This window comes from Halichondria panicea, chromosome 1 (assembly GCF_963675165.1).
Source record: "Halichondria panicea chromosome 1, odHalPani1.1, whole genome shotgun sequence".
NCBI classification, from domain to species: domain Eukaryota; kingdom Metazoa; phylum Porifera; class Demospongiae; order Suberitida; family Halichondriidae; genus Halichondria; species Halichondria panicea.
Window position 1 is genome coordinate 7,748,830 of NC_087377.1, and position 22,217 is coordinate 7,771,046.

At 40.1% G+C, this 22,217-nt stretch overlaps 2 protein-coding genes and 1 long non-coding RNA gene across 7 annotated transcripts; all 3 read left to right on the plus strand.

Annotated features, from left to right (window-relative positions):
• The first annotated feature begins 1,291 nt into the window (after positions 1-1,291).
• LOC135338715 (uncharacterized) lies at positions 1,292-12,995 on the plus strand. 4 transcript variants are annotated; one of them, XM_064534799.1, is made up of 33 exons: positions 1,292-1,441; positions 1,714-1,911; positions 1,965-2,016; positions 2,139-2,339; positions 2,441-2,653; positions 2,722-2,997; positions 3,184-3,360; positions 3,540-3,761; positions 3,867-4,025; positions 4,235-4,447; positions 4,707-4,856; positions 5,190-5,396; positions 5,578-5,727; positions 5,913-6,134; positions 6,324-6,470; positions 6,658-6,891; positions 7,185-7,331; positions 7,450-7,671; positions 7,781-7,933; positions 8,121-8,339; positions 8,518-8,670; positions 8,843-9,058; positions 9,183-9,332; positions 9,481-9,699; positions 9,862-10,002; positions 10,271-10,489; positions 10,612-10,752; positions 10,928-11,131; positions 11,298-11,435; positions 11,679-11,821; positions 12,029-12,166; positions 12,383-12,554; positions 12,856-12,995. In XM_064534799.1, the coding sequence occupies exons 5-31, from the start codon at positions 2,548-2,550 to the stop codon at positions 12,098-12,100; spliced, it is 4,800 nt and encodes a 1,599-aa protein (XP_064390869.1). In that variant the 5' UTR covers positions 1,292-1,441; positions 1,714-1,911; positions 1,965-2,016; positions 2,139-2,339; positions 2,441-2,547; the 3' UTR covers positions 12,101-12,166; positions 12,383-12,554; positions 12,856-12,995. The 4 variants fall into 4 exon arrangements, with proteins under 4 accessions (XP_064390869.1, XP_064390852.1, XP_064390843.1 ...); XM_064534782.1 differs by lacking the exon at positions 1,965-2,016 and adding an exon at positions 12,192-12,210 and having other exon boundaries at positions 12,029-12,158; XM_064534773.1 differs by lacking the exon at positions 1,965-2,016.
• A 249-nt stretch (positions 12,996-13,244) lies between these two features.
• LOC135339314 (uncharacterized) lies at positions 13,245-19,317 on the plus strand. Of its 2 annotated transcripts, none has more exons than XM_064535393.1 (13): positions 13,245-13,387; positions 13,869-13,986; positions 14,139-14,336; positions 14,546-14,698; positions 15,003-15,218; positions 15,489-15,623; positions 15,972-16,166; positions 16,700-16,831; positions 17,046-17,249; positions 17,563-17,685; positions 18,063-18,209; positions 18,348-18,503; positions 19,032-19,317. In XM_064535393.1, the coding sequence occupies exons 1-13, from the start codon at positions 13,382-13,384 to the stop codon at positions 19,148-19,150; spliced, it is 1,902 nt and encodes a 633-aa protein (XP_064391463.1). In that variant the 5' UTR covers positions 13,245-13,381; the 3' UTR covers positions 19,151-19,317. The 2 variants fall into 2 exon arrangements, with proteins under 2 accessions (XP_064391463.1, XP_064391467.1); XM_064535397.1 differs by lacking the exon at positions 13,245-13,387 and adding an exon at positions 13,403-13,826 and having other exon boundaries at positions 13,859-13,986.
• A 1,199-nt stretch (positions 19,318-20,516) lies between these two features.
• On the plus strand, positions 20,517-21,547 carry LOC135340436 (uncharacterized). Its single transcript, XR_010396350.1, has 3 exons — positions 20,517-20,629; positions 20,746-20,901; positions 21,187-21,547. It is a non-coding gene; the product is annotated as an uncharacterized LOC135340436 (long non-coding RNA).
• Positions 21,548-22,217: the final 670 nt, after the last annotated feature.

The following is a 22,217-nucleotide window of genomic DNA, read 5'->3' on the forward strand; positions in this document are numbered from 1 at the left end:
TATGCATGATGTATGTATGGCACGTATATATATGTATTGACGGGAACAAATTGATATGCATGCGTGTCTGCACTATAGAGGCCACTTTTTATGTCACTGGGTTATTTGCATTGCAATTGCATTTAGTTCCTGCCCCTTTGTCTCAGTTTTGTGGGAAATACTCCCAAATTAGTCAAATGTTTACCGAATTACCCATTTTTCTTGAGTCCTCATAATTATACTGCATATCCTTATAATTATGTTTTTCCCAAACGCGGCTGCATATAATGTGAGCATTGTGCGTTCCTTATAAATTATGAGGAAATGCTCATAACTGGAGTAGTAAAACGGACTAGATCTACTCGATCTGTGTATACAGTAGACTCTCGCTATTCCGGCTCTCTGAAGTACGGCCACCTCGATATACCGGCCATTTGGCTTGGCACGGAATGCTAGCTATAATTATGTTTACTGCACAAAACTCACCCATGAAGTACGGCCACTCGCTATTCCGTTTACCGGCCAGTGCTGGCTGTCCCAAACAAGGTAATTTTATATACGGCCGGATATGACGTTTTGGGTGTGGTTTAGCAAATAAAATTGGATTACACTTAAATAGAGAACAGAATGATTCTTTATCCTCGAGACAAGAACCGCAAAGTAGTCATTAGATTCGAGGTAAGGTCGTTTTTAAGCCGCGGCTATTTCCTGAGCTACAGCACCTCGCTATTCCGGCCAAGGTGCATGTGGTCCCAAGGGTGACCAGATTAACGAGAGTCTACTGTACATAATTATTCCAAGGAATGCTTAACGCTCTACGCTTTTACTATAGTGTGTTGCAAAGATTCTGCAAACTCCAGTACACTCTGCATGGAGCAAACATGCATTCTACTAATTTTTTACTACCTTTTGCGGGAAGAAAACCTAAGAATTCACTCATGTGGCCCTCGGGATTATGTTGCTCCAGTGCAATATAATTTTATGGCATGCATGTTGCACGAGGGCGCCTGACTGCAATAACTAATATACATGTGGGGATGCGAGAGTCTTGTGATAATTATTAGTATCTTGTTATAATTATTGTACACACTGCTGACTTATTTAAGATAAGAGCGAAATAGTTATGTTTGTGATGAGATCATGAGCCATTGGTATGTGTCAATAACGCTTCATAGATTAATGTAAATTTGAACTGGGCTTCAATGTTTGTACACAACAATTATTGTAAAATTCCAGATAGCTACTGGATTTTTGTAACGACGAAACAAACCCTTTAAATGCAGCTGCAAATACTAAGTGTCTGCAGATCCAGCTTGACCACAAACATAACTATTTCGCTCTTATCTTAAATAAGTCAACAGTGTGTACAATAATTATAACAAGATACTCCTTGCTTTGACTGCTATGCTTGCAAGAGTACTGACTGTGTGTTTGATGGTTGGAATATTAATGAGCAATGAAAGTAAGTGTGCACATGTGCATGCATGCAAGTATAGTAATGTTATTTAACACTTGATTTTAATGTAGTAGGCATATCCATCTCCATTACCATAACTTTATCTTAAATTGTGTCATTTCTGTCAGGAATAGCTAGAGTGCTATAACTTATTTTGACCTGCTCAAGACATGCACGGTGCCGGTGTTGTGTATAGCTATCATTCACTTGAGTGCTGCTTTCTTTATACGCTGAAGATTTATTATAATATTTCATTCCCCGACTTGCACAACATGCAGCCAGTGCAACCTGCCCCCCACTACTTGGTGTAACAGATACTGACATCATATACACCCAAGAACCTGTTGTCAGTGGTAACTTCTCAGTCGATACTAGAGCCTTGTACGAGTGCACTAGTGGAGAGCTTTTTGAGGGGGATACTATACGAACGTGTCTCGCTGATGGAAGCTGGTCTGGAGTTGAGCCCATCTGTCTTCGTGAGTGGAATTGCAGTGAATAAATGGCATTGTATAAAGTGCAACACATATAGGGGCACCATAAAACATGAAAATTGTACAAAAACTGGTCGCTTATTCGGAGAGGTTTGTACATGTACAATGTGTTTTGTGAAAAAAACATTTTTTGAAACATTTTTAATAAGGACATACATGCAGTTAATTCTGGATGCATGTTATTGTATGTTTCAACTTTAACTTTAAATTAGCTGCCTGTTCCATACTAAGTCTGGAGGATGGTTTCGTATCCTACACCACTCTTCACAATGCCAACGGAAACTTCCAGCTTGGGACTAAAGTCAATTTCACCTGTGTCACAAAAGGAACTGGACTAGATGGACCGCCTACCATCAATTGTACCAATTCTGTTGACAATAGCGGCTGGAATGATGCTCCACCCACTTGTGAAGGTTAGTATGGCAACTAACCCATTCTTCACAAACAAAATTATAGGATAATTATTACCGTCAACATAATATTTTGCTTAAGTGCACTAAGTATAATTTTACAGATATTACTTGCCCTCCACTGGAAGAAATAGCCAATGCAAAGTCTATCGAATATGACTCTGGCCCTGACGTCGATGACAACTATCCATTTGGAACCGAGGCTTATTTCATGTGCAAACGTGGGTACAAGTTGAAAGGTCCAGATCACAGTCATTGCAATGGCAAATCTAGTAATGCTACTGGAAGATTTCGTCCGTACCCACCGACTTGCAAACGTGAGTTGAGAATGCATGCATGTAATAATCATGACACTATAATTATGATGTGGCATATTCCTCTCTAGTGCGTCGTCCATCAATTTTCAAGCAGCCTGAAGATGAACAGTTTGTCGAAGAGGGCTCGAGTGTGAAGTTCCGTGTGAAAGCTGATGGAAGAAATTTGATCTACCAGTGGTTTAAAGATTCCGAGATGATATTTGATATTGATGGAGTGTTCTCCGGTACTGACTCTCCTGTCCTGTATATTGAAAATGTGACTCTTGCTGAGGTTGGGAGGTATGCTGTCAACGTGTCCAATGACGCTGGCATAGATCTGTCAGATATAGTGACTCTTCTGACAAGTAAGGAATTAATAATGGTGATACGTGTGATTTTAAACTCTGTCTGCATTAAGTCCGGTTAATTACACTTAATTATCAAAAATTTTGGAATGCTTCTCTTTAATGTGTTTCCCATTGTAAGGCTAATTGGTGCTTGATAACTGCATTGCCAAGGACGGTACTAATTACCTGGTTTTCTTCTCATAGCATCCAGTTACATGCTCAATGTGAGTGTCAACATTTCTGAGCCTACGCTTGAAGCATCGGAGCAGAGTATTGAGTATGTGGTCAGTCTGGGAAGAATTGATGGGAAAAGGATCCGATTTATTCCAAGACCACTTTTTGTCAAACTGGTGTCTTTTGGTTTTCCCGAGAATGTGACTGGTAAGATGCAGTACTACTGTGTAGTATTATACGTACCCTGCATATTCACATAATTTGTTGCAAGCAAATAAAATGTGCCTATAATTATACCCACCCACATGAGTGGATCAATTATTTTGATCAATACAAAAACCATTAATTTAAGAATAAAAGATAGAAACATTTCTACCCATGCACAGAAGAAGGAGATGACTTTGACCTCGGTTTCCACAGCTTTGTCTTTGGCCCGTGTCGACGACGTTGTATCCCTCCATTACTGTACAAGCCTGGCTTCATTTCAATCAGGGATGACAATGACTTGGAGTTTGACCACGAGTTCTATGTTGGGTTTGACCCGGAATTTGTTAGCCTGTATGGGATATCACTTGGCGAACCTGAGAAAATCTACATCATTGATGATGGTAAAGTAGTTTGTGCTATAATTGTGTAATTGTGTTTTTCATCTTACTCGTGTGCTTGCTGCCAATTTTGTCAAACTATGTACTCTGCTGTTTTCTTATCTACAGAGCAATTAACTGTTGGGGTATCATTTGATCAAGCTAACTACATAATAGCTGAAGGGAACACCCTCACTGTTACTGGTAGACTCACCAGACTAACTGGACAGCTGAAGACCAACTTCTTTCTGACCCTCAAATTGGACTTTGATGTCGACCAAGTTACTAGTGAGTAGCACAGAAGTAAATCAAGCCTGGGGATGGATTGTGTTATGTGTGCCTGAATTTTTAACCATGGATGATATTGTTGTGTGTGCATAGGCCTATACATGGCTTCATGCTATTGTGTTTAAACCAATCAACTAGAGTTACAAATTATTATAGACTTCTAACGATTCAATGAATTTGTGAAATCAATACACTCTTTCCCTATGCAGATGCTAGTGAGATCATGATCTTTCCCGATGACCTCACCATCAATTTTCTGGCTGGAGAGGACACTAACTTCACAATATCCTTGACTGTTGAAGACAACAACAGGTTTGAGGGGTTTCACTCATTTGTCATATCTCTGCCAACTGACTCTGACTATATTGTACCAAGAGAGGACGATAATGGCAACACCACCATCACCATCAGTGATTTTGATGGTATGGCACTATGAAAGTTCTTTTACTGGTCCTAGCAACCGTGACTTAAGAATGGCGTACCCGATTAGTCCACTAATATAGATTTCCAGACTGACACTTATACCTTATTAATTGGCGCCACTCTTTATAAGTACTGAGTAAATAGTTGAAATTGCTACTTCTCATTTCACTCTAGCAACCCATATCTTATGGCTTTCCATGTTATGAGAAGCCAGATTTATAGCATAGCATCATTAGCACTATAAATGCTTCCATGCAGATGCTGTAATTCAAGTGTCAACAATGAGTCTGGAGGGTAATGAAGGAACAAATCTGACTGATGTCATCTGTGCTAGCCTCACCGTCTCCTCTACAAATCCCATCTTGAAAGATATTGAAGTTTCCTTTGAGCTTGTCGCTGGAATAGCAGGTACTCACTCATGTTAATTTTATGCGAGTTTGACGTTGCTGTACATGTAACAAGCCATAAAAATATGAGTATACGGGTTTGCTACATTAATAAATATAAGTGCAGGGCCCTACGGTATCAATAAAACTTGCTGGGATGCATAATTATAATTTTTTTAAAGGTTTGTTTTGTCATTGTAAAATGGCCATTAATATCTATGCCTTCACCTCTACGCCTGCTAGTGACAGGTGTTAATGTTCCGTTGATTACTTCAGAATCAGTATAATGCACACCCCACGTTATATAACACCTCTCTATTATCAAAGGATAAATCAACTGTTTTATCTACAACAGATGCCAGCGACTATACTGCTATTGGCAGTCTCCAAACTATGTTTCCAGTAAACTCTGTTCCTGGTTCCACTCCAGACGCTTGTGTCACTGTTAGTCTGATCGATGATGAAATTCTAGAGTCCACCCAGGAATTCTCAATCATTCTCAGCTCTGATAATGCACAAGTCAGTACTGACCGGATTGCAGTGGATATCATGGATGGTGAAGGTATGCATTAGGTTCTGGAGTGAATCTATAATGAGTAAACTGTTACAGTATTAGCTGCATGCCGGTTGGAATTTGCTATACATGTGTAATGGGTATAATTATATGCATCAGCCTGCAGTTTTATTCACATTATCTACTAGCTTTCTCCGTCCATTACAGTATTGAATTTACCCCCTCTCAGACATCACTCTTCGATTCACTGCCGATGAGATCATAGTCAAAGAGGGAGTAGACATGTACGCTTTGTTTCAGCTGGTAATGACTAATGTACCCTCTGGGGGCCTCGAGGGGACTATTGAGTACACAGTTTTTGTCAGCCCAAGTGGTGCAAGTGAGTAGACAGTAGCGAAGAAATTGTCTGATTTTAACATGAATTTTGTAGAGTCCATATCACAATCAGTAATAATTATGACGAATTGTTTGTTGCATCTGCAAAATGAAGTGTATTAATTACTCTAGAGATCATGCAGTGGATCTGATCTCATAATTACACATGCCTGCCCTCCTTGTGTATAGCATTGAACCAAGACTACCGCTCTAGTCGGACTGTGTCTCTGTTGTTTGGCACATGTGGTGAGATCACCCCTCAGGCTACCTTGGTGGGATCACTCTCCACTGTGGGGCAGGTGGAGATAGTGAATGATGAGGTGCTAGATAGTAACTCAGAGGACATCGGGTTGTTCTTGTTAGAAACTGGCAATTTTGCGCTATTGACAATCATCATATTGGATGATGAAAGTAAGCAGTAATATTTGCATGTATGACATATAAAAAATTTACATGCACGCTTAATTTGTGTCATTCTATTGTTTTCGCTAGCAACATTCACTAAGGATGCATGACACTACTCATACATGTATACAGTCTGATATCAGCATGCATGCATATCCATTCAAAACCTGCATGTTCTCGTGCTACATTGCTCAGGGGCTACACTTGTGTTTGAGTCTCCCAGTTACACAGCAGACGAGGGATCAAGTGTTACCCTCACTCTAGCACTAAGGGACATACCAGCAGATGGGCTGGACGATAATGTCATTGTTTCTCTACAGACAATTGATATCGGGAAAACTGGCCGTACTTATTATTAAATGCCCGTCACATGTCTATACAATCATGTAGTGGTTTTTAGGCAAGCACTTACATATCAGTACGTGCTGTAAAAACGTGAAGCAGAAGGGATCATGAACTATTTTTATTATAGGTATATATCTCAAGCTGTACTGCATGCATGACAGTGTTGGTTATTATAATTATGCAGCTACTGGCATCGACTACGCTCCCCCTTCTTTCTTTCAAGTGACTTTTCTGGCCACTACCCCTTCACCCACCAATATGTCACAGACATTCGTCATTGCTATATTGACAGATAATGTATTAGAAGACCTTGAGCTATTTGAAGTGGTGGTATCGGATGTTAACTCTCTGTATGTGGTATGCGACAGTGAGGCTGACTGTACAACTCAAGTGGTCATTGAACAGGAGGGATCTGATTGTGAGCAGTGTGTATATAATTATAGATCGACTGACAGACTAGTGAAAATAGTTTTGTTTTACTACAGTACTTTACTATAAACACAGAGAGTATAATAGTCTTTCCCTGTAATTTTGGTGAATGTTGAATGTACAGAGGACCATTTTGTTTTTTTACATGCAGAAATGTTCATGTAGAATTGGTAAATTCTTTCATCATAATAAGTTTGTGAAGTTGCTGATGGTCTTGCATGCATGTCTTATACGTATATACATACAGTATAGAAATAATTGCGTGTACAAATCTTTTCACAGTACCTAGTTGGAACCTTTTACCAGCCACTGGTACAGAGGGTGACACCGTTGCAGTGTGTGCTACCCTGTTCGGGTTGCCAGCTAATGGTTTAGAGTGTGACTTTGTGCTACAATTGATCATCTCCGAGGAAACCATACCAAACACAGGTACACACTTGTTATTTTATCATACTACGCGTGGGGGATACAAGTTTGTGTGTACTGATTTGTTCCTTAACTCGAGTGTACATTGTATACGTTATATAGATCATAATCAATCCTATAGCTACTGAAGGAGAAGACTTCACTCCTGTTGGGGACTTTCAGATAGTGTTTGAGAGCACTATACCAACCATGACCACCATGAGATATGCTCAGATCAACCTCACTGATGACAATACCACTGAAGGAGATGAAATATTCTTTGTGACGGTGTCTGAAGTTACTCCATCTTTTGTTTTATTTGCTTCCAGTAACTTCACTTCTGTCAACATCCAGGACAATGACAGTGAGTCTGCCCATAATAGCAGTTGTGTGTGATCGAGGACATCAATATCAGTTTGAACGCACAAGCACATGCTTTACTATACACATAATATTTTTACTTTTTTATGCAGTTGTTTGTGACCTAAGCTTTGTGTCGACCAGTTACACTGTGAGAGAGGATGAGGGTTCTGTCAGCGTGTGTGTCAGCATCTCCGGAGTACCCTCTGGTGGGCTGGCTGTGGACTTGGTGGTGGAATTCAGTTACTTGGCCAGCGACAAAACTAGTGAGATTTATTCCTAGTCTGTTGCTACCTGAACTTTTGAACACGCTGACTTATAATTATGTACGCAGCACATTTTTAGCATTGAGGTATTCCCGTAATTCTTGTCACATCAACTAAAAGCCCGATTCTCTTTCCAATTACATGCAGTGCCATGTATTGACAGAATGCATGATTTTCATTTCTTCAGCTTCAGATGTTGATTTCACTCCCGACTATGAGGTAGTGTTTCCAGCTGGGCTAACTGGTAGTGGTTGCATTCAATGCCTAGATATTGCTATTATGAATGATGCTATGTACGAGGGAGATGGTCAGCTGTTCAATGTGTCTTTTGATGAGAACAATCTGAACGTTTCATTTTCTGGTGACTCTCTGGCAACTGTGTACATTTTAGAGGATGCTAGTGATGGTACGTCCACAGGTCTCTAATTAGTGGTTCAGCACACTCTTATAAAGTATTCGTAGGTGTGCATGCTCGTTCTAGAGAAGAAGAATGTATCCATGCATTTTTAATGAGCAATATGTATTTATACCAGTCTTTCTTACTGAGATGTCATCATGCATTAATTCCTACTCTCTGCATGCAGTGCCTGCCGTGAGCCTTAACTTTGATCAGCTGACTGTGATAGAGGTTGAAGGAGTGGTGAGTGTGTGTGCCACCATTTCTAGTGTACCTGCAGGCGGTCTGAATTGTCCCATCACGCTCTCCCTGTCAGCAACCGGCACTGGAGACAAACCAGGTATTATTAAGTTGTTCTGTGGAGCCTATTATATATATAGACTCTGATATTGATACAATCTAGTATAAGTGTACAAGTTTGATAACAGTGAAACCTCAAGGAACTTGTACAAATGTCATGACTGTAGTTTGTCAATAAGGTCATAACACTTATATATTATACACGTATGCAGCCACTGACGGAGAGGACTATGTTCTACCCGGGGACTTCCAGATTGTGTTTGACACTAATGTCCTATCAGGTGACTCAGAGTGTGTCAATATCAGCATCACTGATGATGAGCGAGTGGAAAATGAACAGGAGTTTGTTGTTATGGTGACCAGCATATCATCACAGGTTGAGCTACCTGGATTTACTTCAGTGTACATCACAATTGAAGACGATGACAGTGAGTCTGCCCACAAATGATGTAGCTTTGTTCAATTGATTATTGCTTAGTTAATGATCTTTACCCATCTCATTATAAAGTGAATGGAGTCATTTGGCACATTGTTGCCTATACATCACTGTAGCTGCAGTGGCTTCCTTCTCTCCTGGCGGTATCACAGTAACTGAGTCTAACTTCATTAATGCTACTGTGTGTGTGGAGCTGACCTCTCTCCCTACTGGTGGATTGGAGTGTGACGTCGATATCAGCTTGTCTCCGAGCTCTGGATCAGCAGGTATGCTCTAGTATGATATCTATGCTTCTGTGTCTATCATTGTTCATAATTATAGCTATATTATGCTCATTGGAAAAGAATGTAGTTCTCAGCCTATTTTGTTTTGCACTGTGGTTGACACCTATCACAAGTGTCTTAAAATATGCAGCACTCAATGAAGACTATGAAAGTTTTGTACTTGTCATAACTATCCCTGCTGGAACCAGTCTGAGTCAACCAGTGTGTGCCTACTCCGTCCAGTTGGGTATCATCGATGATCAGATTGTTGAGGATACTCAATCATTCACCCTTTCTCTCGTAACGGCCTCCCCTGAAGGCACTGTCAATAGTAGTGGTGTCTTAGAAATCAATATCATGGATGATGACTGTGAGTTTACACTAGCGCTAGCTGAATGTACGTACATTGTATGTAATAGTTTTAATCATCCATGTATTTTTACGTTGCAACAGTCGTTGAAGAAGCCAACGTTATTTTTTTTACTGTTGTTGTGTGTGTCTCAGCTAAATAGCAGGATTGAAATTTTTCCAGATTTGTTTGTGGACCTCCAGTCATCTGAGTACCTCCTGAATGAGGGCAAAAATGTTCCTGTGTGTGTATTGTTCTCCAGTCAGTTGCAGCGATCGGTCACCGTGAGCAGCCACTACGAGGACCTCACCAACCTACTCAGAGGTGCTGGTCGATTGCATATAATTATATTATAGTGGGGTAACGTATTATAATTATATGCCGTATTCATAAGAATCCGATGCTATAGTGTATCGTTTATTTATACATTCGCTTTCTCAAAAAGTTGATTCTGTCTGCATGTAGCAAGAAACTGTTGCCAGTTGAAGTAAATGCTATAATTATTTTCTTATACCAAAATGCCATCTTCGCCTGTAATAATTATATGTGACGGTATAAAAAATTTCATTGTGTAAAATATATACATTTGCAGGAGAAGTAAGGTTAGGTATTACTGGCCCATTGTACCTGATTGGAGCTGGTGCTAGCTCCACCAACACAGTGGAGCCAGGGATGGTGTGTGTGTCAAAGAACAACAAAGAAGACACTGTGAAAGAAGGAACCACACTCTCTGTACTCAGACTAAACAGCTCTGAGATGGCTGTGAAGATTGGTTGTAGGCAAGCGCTGTTCATCGAGACTGCTAATGATGGTTCGTCGTACAATTTTATAACTTGAACAATTGTGGCCATACTGACAGAAATAGTGTTTGCATACTATAGAGGTTGTTCTGTGTGCTGCTGCACTAATGGTTGTGATGTTTTTCCTCTCCAGTCGTGTTGGCTGAGTTGGTCACTTTGAGTCCAATGGTGTATGAGAATGAGGGTGCGGTTGAAATATGCGTGCAGCTGGACCACCTACCAGTGGGAAGTATCGTCACCGTGGCACTGACAACACAACCTTTGATTGCTACAGGTATCCATGCAGCAAATTAATGACTTATCAGCACCCAGCTGATGTATAATTTATGTAGTGTATGCATGCACATCTTGCGTGTGGTTATTTTCCCCATCAAAAATGGTTGGTGGTGAAGCCTCAAAGGTTCACACAGCTATATACCCTCTGCTCTCACTGCTACCCACCCCCACAGAAGATGAGGACTACCTGTCATTAACTGCAACCCTAGAGTGGCACTACGACTCCCCCAGCGTGGTACAGTGTGTAAGTGTGCCCATCATCAATGATGAGTGTGTGGAAGAGAAAGAAGAGGTGTTCACCGTCTCTCTGTCCACGGAGCAGGCGTGTGTTCAGTTGGGGGCTAATCTGACAACTGTCACCATTCAAGACGATGATGGTGAGTACAGTATATTAAATAGCTTAGTATAAATTAATATGCAGTACTTGCATGTGCCGAGAATGATCGAATGCATTAAGCAATCTATCTAATTTTATAATTATGTATGCTACTTTAAAAGTGTATGTTTGTCAACTAGTAAGAGTATTTTGTCATCTTCTTACAGTGCTGGTACTTGACTTCAGACCAGTTGGTGTTATTACTGAATCCAATGGCATGGTGGACACCTGTATCTATGTTTGTGATGGCCAACTGAAGAGAAATTCCTCCATCACTGTCAGCTTCTGGAATGGAACTGCTCAATGTGAGTACATTTCTTATTATGCTTGTACATTATGGCTGGGGTGAAAATCCATGTGTTGGGTTCTTAAAACTCTGCATACACATGTACATACAGTATCTATAGGCTCAAAAAGGTATAATCAAGTGTTTCTCCTACTTTGATTTTGTCGTAAGATTTGTAGCTACGTATTTGTCAAATTGTTCTATGCTTATCTGTGCAGCAGGTATGTCTCGATTTAATGCTTGTTCACCCTACGTTACTTAGACCCAGCAGACTTCACCAGGCCTCTTCTATCTGAAGAAGTGGTTCTCACGCCAAACAACACTGCCAGGTGGCTCTGTCTACTGAGGATGAATGTGTACTGTTTAAGGAATCATCTGTTACACTGGATATTGTGGACAATGACTGTGAGTGTATGTATATCCATATGCATAATTATATTATTAGTGAAGATTGTAATAATTTTGTTATGCTGTATTGCTGTTTTTGTCAGTTAGCCTATGAAATGAAGAATGGCTCGATCCGAATTAGTTTGTGATTGTAATCATCGCCACAAACACAATGAAACCTACATTGTATCTGCTACGCTAAACTTCTTAACTTTGTCATCCCAGGTGTTAACATTACCCTATCCCATGAGCTGTATGCTGTATCTGAGAGTGATGGTTTTGTGGAGGTATGCGTGAGTCTGGAGGGAGAGACGGAGGTCACAGTCGAGGCATCTGTCTTCACCATAGCAGGATCTGCTCAAGGTGAATAATAATATATTATTATCAATGTATAAATCGAGGGCCTAGTGCGTGATATACATACTGTGTTTTACGCCTATACTACTTAAGTCTGCTCGGTAATTATTAGCGGAGGATTAGCAATTACTTTAGTGCCAGTGTATACTAGCTAACCAATTGTACTTCGCGACTGTTATGCACTATCGTTCAAAGCATGATTTCCTTCCTACACACGCACAGCTGTGGCTGACTTCACTTTCGGTGACACTGACCTGGGATCATCTCTTCTGTTTAGCAGTCCGGGTGAGCAGTGTCTCAACCTCACCATCCAGATGGACTCAGCACTGGAGACCAACGAAGACTTCTATGTAGTGCTGCTCTCACAGCAACTAGCTGTTAAAGTGCTCCAGAGGTCCGCTCAAGTCATCATTTTAGACACACCAAGTAAAGATGCACAATTGTATATGCAATGTAACTGCACTGCGAAGAACATTATAGAAGTTGAATTTTTATGTCAAGTATAGTTATAAATATGTATCCCATCACTTCAGGAAATTTGTTGAGGGAATAAACACCTCAATCGGCGTTTAATGTCTACAATTTATTCAGTAGAGGGATTGATTTACTAATAATTATAAGAACAGAGCGGTGTTTCAAATAATTGTATATATGCCTTTTTCATACTAATAATTATCAATGCTATCCGTCTCCAGTTGTGACGGTGGCGTTCCAGAAGACCAGACTGGAGTTGCCTGAGGAGGAGTCTGGAGAAGGGACAGTGTTCCAAGTGTGTGTGGAGGTGCTCTCTCCTGGGATCCTCGAGAGACCAGTGGACGTCTACCTCACTCTGGAGGAGGGTTCCGCTACTGGTGAGGGTCTGATAACAAGTCTGTATGTCACAGCAAACCTAATTATGGAAATCACAAATCTACACATCAGCTCATTAGCTTATTTGAATGGGTTGTGAGTAAGGTTGCTCCTTCCAATGACTTCTTCCCTCTGTAGCTGATGTTGACTACGTGGACACACAAGAGGTAAACACAGTGGGTCTCACCATCACCACACCCCTCCTCTCTGGTCGACGGAGGCGCAACGTCTCACCGTTTGTCCAGTGCACTAATCTCAGTCTCCTGGCTGACTCCATTGTGGAGGAGGATGAGAGCTTCAATGTGATTCTGGGCTCCTCTGACAATGGAGTCAGTGTGGACCCCACTCCCCTCATCGTGGTCATACTGAACAATGACTGTGAGTTCTTTGAGGGCTATAGTGCTGCATGTACATATTATATGTATGCAGTTATGTTTTGAGCGGTATTCTTTATTTCCTGTTTCGGTAGAGAGTGTATGCTTAATTATGTGATTAACTGAAACCTACCTGTGCAATGTTGACTACCGTAATTTTCGTGGGGTAAAATATTCGTTATTTTCGTGGGCAGGCTGACCTCCACGAAATTTTAGCGTAGGCGTGGCTTATCGGAACGTAGGAATGCCGTGCAGCCACGAGACTAAACGAAATTTTTACTCACGAAAACCACCGTTTCTCGAGTTGAACGAATTTCTTACCCCACGAAACTTACCCGCTATACGGTATAAGTTTTATTAGACTGTGCAATTAGTGGTTGCCTTTCACTTCGGACAACTTTTACTTGCTTTCCCAACTAGCTAATTATATTGTTGTGTGTTTGATCGACATTTTCTTGCTTGTAGTTGCGAATGTATCTCTGGAGCTTGCTAATTACACTGTGGGGGAGGGTGACGGGTACGTGACTGTGTGTGCCTCTCTGGAGGGGGTCCTGGAAAGGATCATCATCGTCAATATGACCACCACTGAGGACTCAGCACTTGGTGAGTCTCTTTATAATTATAGTCCTTATATAGACCATGCTACATGTAGCTCATATACGTGTGTCAATAAACTAGATACATTTTTCTGTCATAATATAGCAATATATCTTTAGCAAAAACCCAGGTCTGTATATAGGTTTTCCCCCACCCAGCCATCAGTGACTACTCTGCTCTCACGGACTACCCTCTTCAGTTCTCTGCAAGTGTGGACACTGCTTGTGTGAATGTCTCCATCTTGGAGGAGGACATCGTTGAGCCTGACCAAGTGTTCCAAATATATCTAGCCAGCTATGATCCAGTTATCCTCACTCCCAATTCATCAGCCTCTGTGACTATTCTGGATAATGATGGTGAGTCAATTCCTATGGGGTGTCATGCATTAATTTTACATACACGTGTAATTACAATTAAAGCAAACCCTGCATGCACATTCAAACATGTGTATACCAGTCCTATATAATATACTTTGTGGTAAATTACATGGCCATGATGCGTACTATGTATTAATTGTCAAATTGATTTGCTAGATCTGTTTTCACATACATCTCTTATAATCCAGTGCTAGGTATTGGTCTCAGCTCAGCATCAGTGATGGCTAGTGAGGTGGCATCTCCTCTCTCTGTTGCCGTAGTGATTTTGTCTGGCAGTCTGGAACTAGATGTCACTGTCAGTGTGGCAGCATTCAGTTGGGTCAATGACACTGCCACTGAAGGTGAAGGGAGATACGTGTGTGTCTATAGTGTCTGATTGAGATAATAGTTACATTGACCAGTATATTCCTCAGCAAGTGTGTATAGTATCCAGTTTTTCATGATTATGTTTTCAAAATAATGTGTAGTCGAGAACTTGAAGGGAGATACGTGTGTGTCTATAGTGTCTGATGTTGAGATAATAGTTATATTGACCAGTATACTCCTCAGCGAGATTTGTGTATATATATAGTATCCAGTTTTTACTCGAGTGTATAGATAATTCGTAGTCAAAAATTTCTTATGATATATAAATGTTGCACACAGATTTCGACTATCGGTCATTGAACAAAACCATCACCTTCACTTCTGGGTCAGGGGTGGGCTCCATGGAAACCTTTGATGTCATCATTATCAATGACATCATTGTAGAAGAATTGCTTGAAACATTCACACTGAGGCTGACCATACCCACTGGAGCACCTGTTGCCGTGATCGGACTGGAGGTGGCCACTGCATTCATACAAGAGGACCTTACTGACAGTGAGTTGTCAACTCAGTGTGTGTTATTCATGACTGGAATCATGTGGACGCATCTAATATAGTGGGTACTCCCTAGGTCGAGAAAGCAAGTGGTTTTAACTGACTTAGAGCGTATCAGTTTTAAGTAGTTTAGTTTCGTGTTAGTTTAGGTTAGAGTGTATGAGGTATTATGTTCTAAAGGAAGATTGTGTGACCAGGAGTGAAAACTATTATAGTAATGTTTTCAATTTCTAAACAGTCTCCACTTTATTGTTTCTGTACATCCCAAAGGTGTGACTGTGAGTTTGAATGAATCTAGCTACGTACTGACTGAGGGAGAGGGTGTGGTCATATGTATGGAGCTGGTGGGAGTGCTAGAGAGAGATGCTGCTGTAAATATCACCACTGTGGATAGCACTGCAACAGGTAGAGTCAATAGTACGGCTAATCAAACTTGTGTATCATTCGTAAGTAATTCTTATGTGGAGATATAGCCTCAATCCCAGGCTGCACTTTCCTCAGTGCTACTAAATGAGCAGTTTTTAAAAATGGACCGTCCTTATGTAGAGTTTAAAAAAAGTGTGGAACCATGGAAAGTAACATGAGGCTTGCAGGGGTCAGGATTAACTTGCCGCAGGAAGGCTGCACAATAAATGCCTAAACAGCTTGATGGTTGTACAACATATCTGCGACTCTGTGACGGGATAATGTACATGCATGCAGTCCCTCATTTCCAATTCCCACGTGTAATTCAACTGTCTTTCTCCCCGGCAGTGTTGGACTACATTGATATCTCTACCACCCTCACATTCTCTTCCGGCACCTCGAGTGCCTGTGTGCAGTTATCGACCATTGACGACAGTACGTACGAATCTACAGAAGGGTTGAGTGTAGAGCTGGAGTCCACTGACTCCCAAGTCACTGTAGCCACTCCCTCCGTACTCGTCACTATAGTGGACAATGATGATGGTCAGTAGTAACAACAGAGCTTCAATGTACATGTACAGTATTTTATTATATACAACACAATTAATCGTACTTGTGCTAGTTATAAATGTATCCCACATGTGTAGAACTTTTAGCGACAGTACTATACTCATAATCTAGATCATGTTTGCCATAAATACTGCAATTTGATTGGCTAAAGGAAGTGTTCTATCCAACTTAGAAAATCATGTACTTCACTTAGAAAATCATGATTAGATAAGAACATTCAAATCTGATTGGCTAAATACTCATGGTTGCTATGATCTAGACACTGTTTGGGAAGTTTCCATATGATTTAGAAGTCCTCAGGGCTAGTAGAACCCTCACTGCGTTCGGGATACTACAACTAGCCCTTTGGGCTTCTAAATCATGTAGAAACTTCCTAAACAGTGTCTAACTATTATATATACGCTACCAAATAAGAGTCAAGTTGTGTACATAATTATGTAGTTTTGCTTAAATGCCAGAAGTGCAAGATCGTTTGTTTTCACTATTTTCTCTCCCCCTGCATGTAGTTGTGCTTTCCCTGTCTGCCCCTGAGTTTGTGTGTGAAGGAGATGGTGTCGTGCAGATCTGCGTCACCTTGGAGACTGACATTGAGAGAGATGTGGAAGCTACCATAGAGACCGCTGATGCATTCGCAATTGGTAAATCCTATTGGTACAATGCTATAAAAGCGTTGAGGTATCAACTGTTTATTTGTTGGGAGGGCTATCCATACTAATTATTACTGGTACTGTATACACAATAGATGCACAGTAATAGGCATACTCTGGTTACTGAAGACCTATATACACATGTCGTTGCATACATTATAATTATGCACAGCTTATACATTATTCCACCTACACATACTCTCAGATTCTGAAGATTACCAGAGTATTACCGTCACCTACTCCTACTCCGCCCCCCTATCTTCCCCCCTTACCAACTGCACACTAGTGACAATACTCGACAATGACATTATCGAGCCATGTGAAGACTTCAGGGCCAACCTTAGCTCACCCTCTGAGAGAGCGGTGCTCAGTCCAAGCTCACTGAGTATCATCATTCATGATGATGAAGGTAAGGGGGGCTATTTTAAGCAATGATGAGGTGTTAATGTTTCCTCGTGCATGTATTCTGGAAATAGTGGTCATTATTTGTTATTTTGTTTCTAAGGCACCCATTCTAATGCTCCAATTTGGTATGTAAGTATTAATAATTATTCTCTTCAAAGGTCACATCTATATATTTGGATGTGTGCCAAATATGTACATAATGATATAGGCTCAAATTGTTTATCCTGACTTGATCAGTATTAAATTGCTCTGCATGTATATGCAGAGAGAGTTCAAAACAGCCAATTTGCTATTCACCTGTCCCTACTTGTATGTAGACATCACCTCCCCTCTGTTGTTGTTCAACAACTCACCTCAAATCAGTGGGAGCGATCTGACAGCCTACTACAACCTGACGGGCTGTGCCAGGGTCACTTGTGAGGTCAGGAATCAACAAGATTGTGAGTTCTTATAAATTAATACAATACAGTATAGGACGTGTCGTTTACACCAATTTTAATCATTAAATGTTAGTGCATGAAGTCTAATAAACTTTGCAAATACCAGTCACGGTATACTGCTGTCACAATAATTATTTTAGTGTAATGTCGTTCAATAACTGTCAATAACTGGAGTTATTGAACTCTGATAGATGTAAAAGTGCACTGACTTATAAAAACAGCTACAAAATGTTCCAGGTATACAATACCTAAAAGTATTGACATCTAGAAGGTTCTACATCTATTAATATTTTGCCAAGGTCCTAGTGATTTTCTAAATAAAATTCCTATAGTATATAATAGTGTATGCATGATTGTAATAACACTCTGTTCCGCAGGTTCTCAACCTGTCGGTAGTTTCGAGGGTGTGTGGTTTGGACAGAATGCGATCAATAGGAGGACACTGCAACAGTTTGCTATTATCGTGGATGCATACTGTCCCAACCAAATAGTCCCAGTGTTCGAGGACAGGCCAATCAGAGGTGGTGAGTCTTTCAATTAACAGTCACTCAGTAAGATACTGTACGTAATATAGGTGATGCAAAGACTGTACATGCATGTACTATGATTCAGTATTTATGAAGATGCATTCTGTCTGTTCTGAGACTCTCCAACTTATACAGATAATACTCAGTGCAGTCAGCACTTCACTGACCAACAGTATGAGTTTGACCCCGTCTCTGGAAATGTGACTGTGGAGTGGGAGGGAACTGGACCCGATGCAACTGTTCAAGTTAGCCAGTTTATGTGCAGGTTACCTAACACAGACACATTTTCGTGTAAGTTCAGAAGAAAAACTGACTTTAGTCTGCGTATAAGTAACCGTATAGCGAGTAATTATTTTTGTATGGTGGATTTTCGTATTGTAGAGTCATCTGAAAATTGATCTACCTAACCGCAATAGGTTCTACGTCACTAGAGTTGTATGAATATTCAAAAAACAAAATATTTAATTGGATATATATAATTATATAGTTGGTACAAAAATGTCCACTAACGAACCCGCTATATACCGTATAGCGTGTAATTTTCGTGGGGCAAAATATTCGTGGTTTTCGTGGTTGGTGATCTGACCACGAATATTTTACCCACAAATGAAGCGACCTTGCCTACCTTACCTGCAGTGCAAGCTCCAACCATGAAAATATTACCCACAAAATGTCTCAATATTGCTGAACCGCGAATATTTTGTCCCCCGAAAATTACCCGCTATACGGTAGTATAATTTTGTGTAGTGCATAATTATAAATCATAAAATAACCGTATTGCTTTGTGATCACGTTATTTCGTATTTTTATCCAATAAAGGTGTTAGTCCCCTTGTTATCACCGGTCTGTCCTCTGGAAGCCACACCCTCTTAGTCACACCAGTGGGAATCAGTGGGTGTACAAGGATGGTCACTAGGAGCTTACTCATAACCATCTGAACAGTTATTCAGGACATTTTAATGCTGACATACGTGTGTGCTCCTATTCATATAATGCCTTAGATTATAATTGTCGACAATTTAAAGACAAATAGATAAACATCATAGCTACTATTGAATAAAAATGTTTTCTTTATTGTCAAGTTGACTGAATGTTTTGCATTTTGTGCGTTGTGAGTGTAACCCCCTTGCTGCCTTACAGGATTGACACCTTGTTCTCGACACAGTCTTTTTCGTCAGCTGAAACACAACTGCATGAGAGAGAGAGAGAGAGGGGGGGGGGGGGGGTAAATAATTATGGTAAACAAGATAAAAATCAATGGCCAAAAAATCTGTGTGACTAAAATATAATTGTTTAGTTAATGATCTTTACCCACAATAACAGCTTGAAACTTGCACTTGACAACATTAATATATAGGTCAAATTACTTGCCAAGGATTGTTCACAGTACATTATTGTTATCCTTGTAACTAAAGCTCAGACAATTAATTAAGACACAGACTCTTGAGACCACCGGCACACCTGCAGTAAAAACTTGTGATAATAAACCGTCTTTGTCACATAAATATTTAACAAAGAAGATAAGCAACTCCGAAGCTATACTTCTGCTTTTCTAACGTCATTATAACATCGACTACATTATATCCATAGCCAGCCGGCCGTGCAGCTAAGTCTCAGCTATGGTCTCAGAGTCATGTGCACTAGCTAAATAGGTGACTGACAACATGAACAAACTGCATCAAATTAAACACGGTGAACTCAAACGCTTCCACTCACCCCATGACATCTTAATTTTGTCACTTATAATTTTTGTTTCTAGGGCACCTATTCTATTGCTCCAATTTGGTACGTACGTATCAATAACTATTCTCTTCAAAGGTCACATCAATCTGCATTTATGCAACTGTGGTGTTATAGATATAGGCTCTTAGAAATTCAACTTAATTGTTGATCCTGACTTGAAGTATTACATACGTACAGAAAGAGTTTATTTGCTATAAGTTTTTCCCTGTTCCTATATACTTGTATGTAGACATCACCTCCCCTCTGTTGTTGTTCAACAACTTGCCTCAAATCAGTGGGAGAGATCTGACAGCTTACTACAACCTGACAGGCTGTGCCAGAGTAACTTATAAGGTCAGGAATTAAGAAGATTGTGAGTCCTTAAAATATACTATACATGCATGCACCGATGTTTACCAAATTTTAGTGCATGGCGTCAGTCACGGTATTATAAGGTTCTAATATTCTGCCAAGGTTCTATAGTGATTTCCTAAATCAAATTACCCTATTATTATAGTATAATTATATGTCTGCATGTAAAAACACACGTTCTCAACCCATCCGTAGTTTCGAGGGTGTATAGTTTGGACAGAGTGCGATCAATAGGAGGATACTGCGACAGTTTGCTATTACTTTGGATGCATACTGTCCCAACCAGATAGTCCCAGTGTTCGAGGACAGGCCAATCAAAAATGGTGCATCATAATTAACAGTAACGCAGCAGGATACTGCATGTATAGTGATGCAAAGTAGTATAATGATTCAGTATTTTGCATTCTGTCTGTTCTGAGACTCTCCAACGTATATACAGATAATACTCAGTGCAGTCAGCACTTCACTGACCAACAGTACGAGTTTGATCCCGTCTCTGGAAATGTGACTGTGGAGTGGAAGGGAACTGGACCCGATGCAACTGTTCAAGTCACCCAGTTCATGTGTATATTACCCAATACGGGCATATTTTCCTGTAAGTCCAGAAACTGACTTTATATAGTGCTACGTAAGTATACCATACACATATAGCGGGTAATTATTTTCGTATTGCATGCATGGTGATGTATAGAGCATCATCCGAAAATGGATCTACGTACAATAGGTTCTACATCACTATATTCTGAGCTGTACGAATGTTTAAAAAAATGTGTTGAGTACAAAAATGTTCACCAACCAACTCTACGGTATTATGCAGCCATAATGTGTAGTGCATAAAATAACCAATCACCACGTTATTTAATATTTTCATCCAATACAGGTATTAGTCCCCTTGTCATCACCGGTCTGTCCCCTGGAAGCCACACCCTCTTCGTCACACCAGTGGGAATCAGTGGATGTACAAGGATGATCCCTACGAGCTTACTTATAACCATCTGAACAAACTCATAAAATACTATATATGCAGACATAATACATTTGTGCTCCTCCTATTCATAATGCCTCTCAGATTTAGCATCATTATCATAGAGCTGTCGATAATTTAAGGACAAGTAGATATGTCCATCAAACAGAAAACAGAACATATTGTAGCTGTGAAGGTGATTATAATTATGTTGCCATTATTAATTTTTGTCACTTTGTGTGTAGCAACACACTAAAATGTAATTATTTAGTTAATGATCTTTACCCAACTGTAACTGTTCCTTGACATCGGATGTTGTGTTTGTGGATCCTTTATTGGACAATACATACTGACATTGATCAGTTTGTCTTCAATCCCTATATCAGGTCAATTAATCTGCTTGCCGTATAATGTAATTTCCGACCCTCTGTGGCGCCGTACATGCATTTGCATTTAGGAGTCGGTAGATTTATATGCTAGATAAATTACGAATTGATTTAGCATCATTTTGAGCATAATAGGAGCATTTTTTGGGTGAGAATTATGCTGGCATAACTATTATGAGACAGCTAAGTTTTGAAAGCTTAGTACAGGTTAGTATGAATCATAGTATAATGTATAGGCCTGATGGTCGTGGTGAAAGTATTATATATAATTATTAGTTATGCTATCTCCTTAATTGCCAATTCTGAATACAGAGTCATGTGGCATTATTATGTTACTTGTGCGATGGCATGGGGTTTATGTTGTGCTTTGGAGGGAAAATGTGGGAATAATAGACAATTTGAAAAGAATAATAGAAAGAACAATAATTATAGGCTGTTAACTTAAAAGAATAGCATAATAGGTAATAGGTAATAATTATATCAAGCATAATTATAATAATCTACCAACCCCATGCATTTCCCTATATATATTGACAGCTATTATCACTCGCGATCATGCAC

Coding starts and splice junctions, on each gene's coding strand:
- LOC135338715 (XM_064534773.1), top strand. CDS start 1,384: ATGCTTGCAAGAGTACTGACTGTGTGTTTGATGGTTGGAATATTAATG. Junction 9,700..9,861: donor CAATATCATGGATGATGACT/GTGAGTTTACAC, acceptor AAATTTTTCCAG/ATTTGTTTGTGGACCTCCAG. Junction 11,132..11,297: donor CACCATTCAAGACGATGATG/GTGAGTACAGTA, acceptor ATCTTCTTACAG/TGCTGGTACTTGACTTCAGA.
- LOC135339314 (XM_064535393.1), top strand. Junction 14,337..14,545: donor GACTATTCTGGATAATGATG/GTGAGTCAATTC, acceptor CTTATAATCCAG/TGCTAGGTATTGGTCTCAGC. Junction 15,219..15,488: donor ACAAGAGGACCTTACTGACA/GTGAGTTGTCAA, acceptor TACATCCCAAAG/GTGTGACTGTGAGTTTGAAT.